The sequence below is a fragment of the Aptenodytes forsteri genome, unplaced genomic scaffold (assembly GCF_000699145.1).
Source record: "Aptenodytes forsteri isolate BGI_AS27 unplaced genomic scaffold, ASM69914v1 Scaffold2, whole genome shotgun sequence".
In the NCBI taxonomy this organism is placed as follows: domain Eukaryota; kingdom Metazoa; phylum Chordata; class Aves; order Sphenisciformes; family Spheniscidae; genus Aptenodytes; species Aptenodytes forsteri.
In genome coordinates, this window is record NW_008795695.1 from 4,616,598 (window position 1) to 4,627,300 (window position 10,703).

Genomic DNA, 10,703 nt, shown 5'->3' on the forward strand with positions numbered 1-10,703 from the left:
TATGCTGAGCATGATGTCACATGGTATGGAATATCCCTTTGGCCAGTTTGGGTCAGCTGTCCCGGCTGTGCTCCCTCCCAGCTTCTTGTGCACCTCCTCACTTGCACAGCATGGGAAGCTGAAACATTCTTGACTTAGTATAATCACTGCTTAGCAACAACTAAAACATCGGTGTGTTATCACATTATTCTCAGGCTAAATCCAAAACACAGCCCTATACCAGCTACTAGGAAGGAAATTAACTCTATCCCAGCCGAAACCAGGACACTACTATAAGGAACATCCACTCACCCAACCCATTCAGCAGGATGCACTGTTGTACAGTAGTTGTAGGTAGTAGATACGGTCCCTGGGGATGGCATTCAGATTTCCTCTCTGACCCTAAGGGGAAGTTTGGCTGTTGCATTTCCTTGTCTAACTGCTATACTATTGCCCCAACAAGACAGCAAGTGTCACCTTAGTATGCTAGTTAATGGACACCCAACATCAATTTCCTTGGGCTTTGCTTCCATTCTCTCCATCAGACTCTACTTCTCCTCTCCCTCAACTGAGGAAGCCCCCATGATCCAATCTCCCAGTTTTGTAACCTTCACCACCACCAGGCAAATCCATCCCAGAAGATCCCCCAAAACCTGCACATTGGAAGCATTTCAAAGATTCCCCATATACACTTTACTATGCTGAATACTCAACCAGTATCAACATCTGTCAACTACAGTTAAACTTTAGCAACAAAAAAGATTACAAATGGTTTTATCAACAGTAAACTGAATGCACACATTCAGATTCAAATCAGAAGGTAACTAACCCAACAGCTGCACAGAAGACGATGCGAAAGCACTGCTCTATCGAAGCCAAAGAATAATATCAGACTTGACTGCAAAACTTAAAAAAAGGGCGACCTACTTGGTTCTTCTGAAGGTACTCAGCTTGGGTGCCAGATTTTGTAAAAATCTTAGCCTATGTATATATTGCAGGTGATTTTAATTAGTAAAAACTATTAAATATATGCCTTAAGGCATGTAACTGAATACGAACAAAGAAAAGCTGAAGGGAACATGAAAATATAGAGAGACTGATAGCAGAGCAGTGAAGACTAAGATATGTGTGTTTTTATGTACTTTCCTACTCTGTACAATAATACAGTGCCAAAACAGGGAAGTGTTCTCTAGCTTTCAGCTAAGACATTCATTTTTAACTCAGTGTTTATGATGGATTCTGGAAATCCACCCCCCACACACACCCCGCCCCAACTCTGCTTGTGCTGTTGTGCTTGTGCATCCTACCTGAAGCTACCGAGCAGTGAAAAGCACGAAGCTGAGGCAGGTGAGAAGAAAGGGAAAGGTGACCTTATTGTGCAGTAGATTAAAGAATGAGCGGAAACGGTGAACAGCTGGTCTGGGCACTGGCAGGGATACAGGGAAGAGGGTGGGGAAGTGATAAAATAAGCACCAGAGGCTCCGTGCACAGCTTTCCGAAGCAGGAAGAACCGTGGGTGAAGTTGAAGCTTTAAGACGACTTAGATTCACGGACAAATATAGAGCCTAAACTAGTTTAACATTTACACAAGAGATGAATACTAAGGTACGGAGCTCAAAGATTTAAGAATCTCTTCAGCTTAAGAGAAGCAACAGATTTAAAAATGTCCTTGGACAGTACAACAAAGGTTATTTGAAGAAGATTTGTCAGATAGAAATAGAGAGATGTGAAGCTATTCCCCACCAAAGGATTAAACTTAGTGGCTCCATGACTGAAAATTCATTCATGAGGAAAATAACCCCAAGCCCCAAAAGCCAAGCATGCTGGGATCAAGTTGCAAGAAACTGTGGACAAACGTTGGAAAGTAAGTAATCCTCACAACATTATGGTAATGGCAAAACAAGCTGAAATGCCAACTGTAAAGCTTTGTAGGAATAAAGGCTAGAAGACCAGAAAGCTTAACAACAAGAAAATTTTGAAGACAGAAAATGTTGTTACCTTTCCTGACACTTCAGCTTTCCTTGCTCCCAAGACACATCAAGATAGCAGGTTCAGGCAGATTAGAGAGGAAAGGATTAATTTCTATTTCTTCAAGAGATACTCCAATTTAAGTGTCATGTCTAACATCAGAAAGGTATATTTTTTGTTTTCCCTCAGTATGTTTGTATTCACTGCAATATGTCAATGAAACTTTTACATTAAGAGTCAGAAGCAGATTTGTTAATAGGATAACAATCTTGAAAATACCTGTCAAATACCACTAACAGCAATAGTCTCTTGGGTAAACTGGCCCACCTTTAGTGCCTTTTGTAACACTGCAAAGTGCCCCAAACTTATCACTATAAAGGGGACATGGATATGCTCGCCTCTAGCACGTCTGGCCAAGAAATCTTCCTGTGATGGCAGCAGAAAACTTAATTCAAGTATAGGACAATGCAGAAAGAATATTAAATGCAAGGTGTTTCCTTACAGGGGCAGCGACTTTGCTTTTTCTCAAGCAAAAAAAAACCACACTAGAAACTTGCTGTATGTAGGTAGACATAACTACCCAAAGTCCCAGTCGCACTGGATCAAGTCAGACCTCCAACCTTCCCAATAACTTTGCAATGCTACTGCCTCACAGGTTCAGGGCCGTGGCTGAAGGCCTGAACTGCCAGAGCTGGTGACGGGCAATGACAGCTCTCCACTGGGCTTTGCATACCTGAGTGTGGCAGTTACCATAAATAAGGACCAAGTTTTAGAGCTGAATGTAACTTTAATAGGAAAAAAAAAAATTTGATCATTTTCTCCTTAATGCCTAGAACTGTAGACCTACTGCTTGCACAGTTTTAAGAAATTTCCGTATCAGCAAAAGTACCTCTCACCCCAAGTCCCACCTCTGTAATGTATTAAATTTTCCTTTAAATGTCATTATGGAGTAAAATGGTTCTGCTTAAAAATCCCACACATACAAGCACTTTTTGCAGATACTTTTTCAGCAGGTCGCCCCCAAATCTAGTACACTGAGCAGTGATATGAACTCTTGTGATGAGCAGAGGGGCCACCGTGAACAGTCAAGCACAGAGGTGAGGGAAGGCTCCACAACCTGAGGAGATACAGTCAGACCCTGTGTCTGAAGCTATTATATACACAGCTGTCTATTACTTTGACCCTAGGCAGGAACCTTCAGATTAAATTATAAATGAAAGTGGTGCTATTATCAGCTAAATTAAGTTCCCGAGGCCTGAGCTCTAACACTGTCTACGGCAGAAGAACAAACAGCTGACACATCCCAGGGCCAGCTCGGCACCTCTCGCTCTTCATAAATAATGTACCAACCACCAAACTTCATAAAAAATTCTGGGTTTAGCTCCTGAAATTCTGCTGCGTGTTTTGCCAGGGAAAACTCAATGTATTCACATCTGTAGTCATCTAATAAAATACATCTCGCAGAATAACTATCTTGTATCAGCCACCAGGGGCTACCTAAGCCTCATGAAATAATTCCACTATTTTCAGTTGTCTGTACTCGTTTTGCTGGCTTGTTTTTTGTGGCCTTCCTCTGAAAGCAACCAAGATAGTCCCAACATGACTTCCATTATTCCCAGGTTTTTAGTCACCCTGGCCGATGCTGCTGGCGATTGTCATTCATCCAGTGACAAAAATGGCCAGTGACTTCCTAAGCAACAGGATCCAGCACCAAATTCAGAATGCATATTATTTCATGAGTCCTCAGTCTCATGGCACACACTCACTATTTAGGCAAATGCAGAAAAAAAGACAGAATGCATCTAACAAGGCGCATGACAGGCAATGCAGGGTGAAGCAGTGTGAACGCTGCTGTTACACGCTGCTTCTGACTATTTCAAGCATACACTGTCACGCCATTTGCTCCCATGAAAGTCATTCCAAAGCTCCCCCTTTTCAGCAGATTCACACACCTACTTTTTATCTAAAACTAAGCACAGATGAATCGAAGCCCTTTCACAAGCTACTGTGACAGGCCAACAGACATACTCATATCTATGGATATTTTAGTTGTTAGTTTAAAATCCTGTTTATGCTGGAGAATGTTGTCAAAGTATTATTTTATATATAGTTTTTGTGAGCATGTTGGGACTTGCATGTATTCATTTGGTACACAGTAGACAAATTCACAGACTACGTATGCAGCCTACGTAGACTATCTAGGCTTTCTACCCAAACTGTAGACAATATACCTACTGTCTTATTTGGAAGACAGTTCTTTCTGTGAATATAAATATGCAGCAGGGCAGAGTTAAGGACCTGTACTGCAATGCCCTGGTTTGAAAGTTTAACTTGGTAGTCCTGACAGCTGGTTAACAGGTTTCCAACTGTACAAGGCACAAGCCCAAATGAAGTAGAAACTGCTGATGGCTCCTTGGCTACCTGGTGGTGAGTTCCAGCCCCGCTGACTCTGTAATTCAGTGCCTTTATTTCAGGTGGCATCAGCATCGAGATAAGGTCACTCCCATAAAGGAATCATATATGAGATCTAAAAAGCCTGAAAAACAGTTTCTAGTAAATGAAATACATACACATAAATATAAATATGAATATATATGCATGCAGATGCCTCCCCCATGAACTCTACATTGATCCTAGTCTACTATTTCAGATTTTAAGGGAGTGATGAAACAGTGCAATTTCATTGAGCTTGGAAAATGGAAACATCAAATGTAGTTTGGATTGCAACAAATGTAATTTACACTCTCCCCATGGAAATCCAAAATACTTACTACAGAGAAACAACACAAAAATCATTAAAGCACTTCTGTGTATTTAAAATACAACTTCCCGGCTCTGTGCCATGGAACTTCCATGGGAAATTCTGAGCTAGCTTGTCATTTTGATCAAAATTCTCTCTAAATCAGAGAGGAAAGTTCACAATGCTGTATAGTGCTATTTACTCTTGCCTTTAGAGAAAAATCAACCACCAGTCTTTTCTGATTACTGCTCTTGAAATGTGCAACAATTGCTTCTTTTCATTCACTTATTAGGAATACCTTGTATACCATATTAGGTACATATTTTACCTGCTACGTTATTAACTTGCAGGTCATGTTTGACATAGGCGTAGTAGTTCATTTTAGGAACATTCAAGAAAGGCTGGCTAGGATGAATGCAAGACTTTTCGCTCATGGGTGAGACACAACTAAACCCCCATCTAGCTGCCTTTCATGTGGTGTTAAAGATGCCTTCTCATAACTTCTGCTAATTTATAAGAAAACATGTTACCCCACACATCACAAATACATGGCTATAATGGTACTCAAAACTTGCCTTTGCCTGCCCTCCCCAAGGACTGTTCCTAGGGCAGAAGAAAATGAAAACGGTATTTGATTCAATCTCATTATTTGCTTTTCAGGATTTGAACTTACTCAACTTTGGCAAATTAAGACAAATTTTGTTTCTGGTCACTCTTTTGAAACTTTGCATTTTAGATATAATGAACCTGCCATGGTTTTGCAGAACTTAATACCCATCTGGAATTGCCTCTTCTGTCTTTAGTTCGCTTGTACAAAAAAAACCTACCAGCAAGCCTAGGTGTATGACTATACCATATGCTCAAGCCCACAGACTGGGGAAAAAACAAGACAGTCTGGTTTTATTCACATAAAAGCCTCAGAAGCTGCTGGAAAATGGAGTTAGATGACCACATTTCTCGAAGTCTGACCTGGTTTAAAAGCAGAGCTGAAATCCATGCCGTCTATTTCACAAAATCCTACCAAATTAAGTGTATGTGAGAAATTCCACAGCTGTAAGTTTATGGGTTTAGAGGAGCGGAGCTAAAGGGTGGAGTATTAGAGCTGGACTGCTCTTTCCTACTGCACAGGAGGATTTTTATCACTAGATCAGCAGCGACGCTTTGGCCTGCCTCCAACTGCATATTTCCACAGCGACCTCGTTGGACTCAGGAAAGGCTTTGAGCTTCCCAAATGCAGAGGCACTGAGTAAGGGCCCCTCTGCAGATCCCTCTTCCACGTCCAAATAGCCAAACTCAACTAGTTTCAGCCTGCACTGTGCTCTCTCCGTATGAACAGACACTGCTCCCATAGCACAAAAGGTACCAGAGCAAATTCTGAGGGCAACAAGAAAAAAACACGGCAAAAGAATTCAAATGGATTAAGGTACATGCTAGGGTTGATCCTAACGATCCTGCTCTGTTTGGCAATAATTTACATTTCAGTAAAATAGTGACGAATTAGAAGAGAAGCATTTAAAACTGATTTTAATCATTATATGCTCACTTTACTCTATGTGCAAAGTAAGGAGGTTAATTAATCACCTTTCTAAGTTTTCCTGTATGTTTCCTTGCTCTGAAACCCTTTACTTCACCACTAGGAGCTGGATTTCTTTTCTGCTTCTCTTTGCCCCCCCCCGGCTTCCCACAGAGAATGTGCATCTCTTACCAATGAAGATTACAACAGGGAGACATAAATCCAGCAAAAATTGACATCCACGTGAAAGAAGGAATATAAACAAATTATAGAATCAACCTGCTCACAGAGAATGATGGATTTGAATTCCTCTATTTAACTTGCAAAATGAAGGGGAAAATTTCCAACTGTTTTAAAAACTAGAGGCATATTGGTTCCAGCTGCCACTAATCCTCCTTTTCTGTAGTAAGGCCATCAAGCAGGATGAAACAATACAGTATTTTGACACTGGATACTGAACAGCTGCACCCCATTTTCAAAGGCAACAAAGTATAGCAGCACAGCTAAGCTGCATCAGGAATGAGGATCAAATTTTAAGTTTCTGGGCAGCCTGCATGACAATGCTTCCGGGAACAGAACAACAGTGCAAATACTTGGTTTTGCTCAAATTTGCTATGCAGTTTCATCTCTATATGCTTGTGGCTCCCTTGCTGCCCAGTGGTACCCTGAATCACTCCTCTGACACTTGCATTGGGCAATCATCGGCATAACACCTGAAAAAACCTGCAGTTAAAGTTTTTGGTCTCCTACAGAAGCTATTCATAAAGGATTCCCAGAATTTTGTAGTTTTAGGTAGAATGGCACTGAAAACCACTGATTTTCTAGGCATGTATAAGAACATAATGACTACACTACTGGCCCAGACCAAAAGTTCTCCTAGTCCCGTATCTTGCTATCCTACAAGGAAAGCCTCCTCCAAAGGAGCAAGTAAATGGTTTTCACTTGCTGGATGAGGATACTTCTCCTCACATAGCCTTCCAGCTTCCCCCTGTCCATAGTTCAAAGACTTTCCAAGCCAGAGGAAGTTTCTCTTCAGCTCCCCTGAAAAGGCTACGCCTTGAACACAAGCACCACATAATCTGTATACATATAGAAAACAGGAGTTCCCAGTGGATCAGGATTTCGTCACTCATGGAGAACCGTGCACCATGTCCATGATGAGTCTGATGGCACCGGGAGTGCCAGACCCACTGTGTTCCTATAACTGATCTGCAGACAAAAACTGGTCATGGATTTCTAGACATCAAAAAGCAAAATGAAATCCTGCTGCTTAAGTCGTCTGCCAGAAGTCCAAAAAATCTTGGGAAATGTTCAAATTCAAGTACAAGGCAGTATGTCCAAGTGATTAAACAGCACATGGAAAATACGTTTTGCACACACACACATCTATACATTATATACACACACCAGACTTACGGTAACCCCCCTAGCTGTGTGCAGAAGACATGCACTTCAGTAAAAAAGCCTAACTTAATTTTTCAATTTAAACCCAAATTCTGTCCTTATAACTTTAGAGAAAGAGACTCCATCACTTTAAATATTCAGAATTTACTTCTGTAGTAAACATACTAATAGCAAACCATGCAATTTGAAGCAGGCTGTGGAAGGGGGTTCTTAAAAATATTTTTGGAGAACTCCAGAAGAACCTCCCTTTTGTAAGACTACTTAACAAGTCACCAGTAAGGTTATGACCTGCTTTCCCAAAGACAACACAATTGCATCAAATGTACTTTTAGTTTACTAGGGAACCGCCAGACAGAAATATAGCTAGGGCATCAGAGTTGAATTTTCCATTAATCCCATTTTCTCTTTGGCTAGGTAGCCACAGTTTGGATTTACAGTGTATTTGGATTTCTGGCTCCATATCCTGCAAAGCAGTTCGCAGACTGGATTCATTCATTAGGCCATTCAGCTATCATCAATCACTCCTCAGGTTTCACCCTCTGCCCCACAATAGAACCAGGCAAATCCTCCTGCTGAATTCAAGGTCAGTTTTTTTCATGAGCTTTGGCACACATCTGACCAGCAGTTCAGAGTTACATGCCTGAACTGTCAGTAACTACAGAGCACACAAAAAATGCTGAGGCAAGGACAGTACCATCAACAAGACTGGCAAAGAAACTGTTGAAAGACACTATTCTTTAAACTGTTCACCACCATTAGTTTTGAGATGAATCCCTGTTTGGTAGCAACTTCAGCTGATGTTACCTCCATGCTTGCTGCCTGCTCCTTTCAGAATGATTAGCTTTTATAGGGACACAATATAGGATGCACCTCAGTCTTTTAACAGTACCTTCAAAACTTACTTCTGCTGGAGTCATGTATCAAACAGTGTTCTTTGACACAGCCTTTCAGGCCTGATGCTCTCCCATTGACGCAGTAAACGTATTATTAATTTAAATGTCCTGGGAGCTGACTACAAGCAACCCAAGCATAAAATGCAGGTTTTTCTGGTCCCAAAGTTGGTGTTAACATTTTTGCCCCTTAGTGTTCTGCAGTTGAAGTTCACTTTTTTTTTTTGCAGTGGCAATGTCATCTGTGTTCCATAAACATGGAAGGTCGAGTTCCCTTGTGCTAGGAATGAAGTTGCACATTTTGGCAGCTCTAGAGACCATTCTGCTGTTATGTGTGGTCCCCATCTTCACCTTCCACAACCCCAGATACCTGCAGAACCAAGCTGTCAGCCTGACCCACACACAACTTGAAAACAAATCATTTTTCTGGGATACTTTTCAGACAGGATTACATTTGCACGAGGCTCAACTTTACAGCAACAGCTGATTGGCTAAAGCCAAATGTGAAATCATATCTTAGGTGAACTACCCAAAACCCTCACAACAGTCAGAGGTTACAATATGCATCTCACACTGAGACCAAACATCCTCCTCTACCAATGTAATACAGACTAGCTTCATTTCCACAAATTACTATGTTGCAAAATACAGACTAACTCTTCATACAACTACTCTGAAGTTTCCCCATGACACTTTTACCTAAGTAAAAGATTTTTCTTTTACTTGGCACATGGTAAAAACAAGAGTTTTGCACCATGGGGTGGAGAAAAAAGTTTGATGATGATAAAGAATTAAGATGATGATCACTTTTCCATGCTCACTGAATATGCAGGTTTCTCTGCAGAAGGAAATTCACTTAAAACATGTAATTTTTCCAGGTTAGCCATATTGATGTAATTCCCTGTGAGACCAAATTCAGGATGTAATGGCTACATCTTACACTGCTGACCCAAAAGTCTTTCAGTAACATAATGTTTTTTCCATCTAGGAAGTGTCCAAGAGGCGAGAGGTATATAAAACATTGGACTTTTCCCACAGTATTTGTGTAGATTGTCTACTTCTGGAGGTCACAGACCAGTTATTTTGGTATTGAATACAAACACCACAGATATGGAGTCATTAAAAATTCCATTAAATCCACATTCTGAACTTAGTGTTTACACCCACCAATAGCCATCACATCCAACACAGACAACTTCGAATTGCTAGTGTGCTATCTTCACGCCATCCAACAATGCTCATGAGATCCTTCACCAAACATTTCAACAATTCAACAAACAAAACAGAAAATCACAACCACCCTCATCCTTAAGCTCCATCTTGACAGGATGAAGTATCCTACTGTGCATCACTTGGAGGGATGCTTCATCATCCTTCTGCAGGATCTGTGAATGGCTACCATTTCTGACAACCAAATCACTTCCATGTTATTTGCTGAAGTATCTTTATGTATGTATCTACCCACCTACAGGTATGTACAGGGGGGTGTGCTTGTGCCTACATTTCTGTACACACAAAGTCTAAAATTTTAACTTTCAAACTAGCTGTCTGCTGTAGTAGCTCTTGCACGGGGAACACACTCACTGCTCCATAGCCGGACTGTACCTGGACACACCTTTTTCCCCAGGACGACTACAGTGATTTTGACACAGCTGACAGAGCTTGTGGTATTGCACTTACCCTGGGCGGGACAGTCTGCAGGGCTGTGATATAGTTCTCCAGAGCAATGCGGCGACGGTCATTCAGCATGGCTTCCACCCGTGCCATATGAGTCTCCACCAGCTGTTGTCTTTCATTTGCTGCTTCTTGTTCCAGTGATTCCACTTTCTCCTGGAAATGCTGAAAAAAACATCCATCACAACAGGAACAGTGAAGACATCAGCAGAGACCAGCAGACGTGAACACCTCCGTCTGCAAACCACCAAAATCTTTCTCCATGTCAGTCTAGCTCGGCTCTCAGGAACTCTGCACTGCACACATTGTTACTGATTTCAGTGGGAACTGCTGATGCCCTGTATTCCTGAACACCTGGCCATATTTTATGAATCTAATCAAATATTCCTGACATATTCAGCACAACCACCAGTGGATCCTTCATTTGCCCCGAGACAGTGGTTCAGCGCTAGAGAATTGTGTCTAGAGGAGGGTGGAGTTTGGCAAGCATACACCCCCTGCCATCACTAGCCATCAACATGACTTCATGAACAAA

General features: G+C 41.4%; 1 protein-coding gene across 2 annotated transcripts in view; it reads right to left on the reverse strand.

Moving 5' to 3' along the window:
• APP (amyloid beta precursor protein) overlaps window positions 1-10,703 on the reverse strand; it is a 194,194-nt gene that overhangs the window by 56,416 nt on the left and 127,075 nt on the right. For both annotated transcript variants that reach the window (XM_019473070.1, XM_009282925.2), the window contains one exon: window positions 10,175-10,333. In XM_019473070.1, the coding sequence (XP_019328615.1) occupies window positions 10,175-10,333 (159 nt within the window). The remainder of the gene's footprint in view (window positions 1-10,174; window positions 10,334-10,703) is intronic.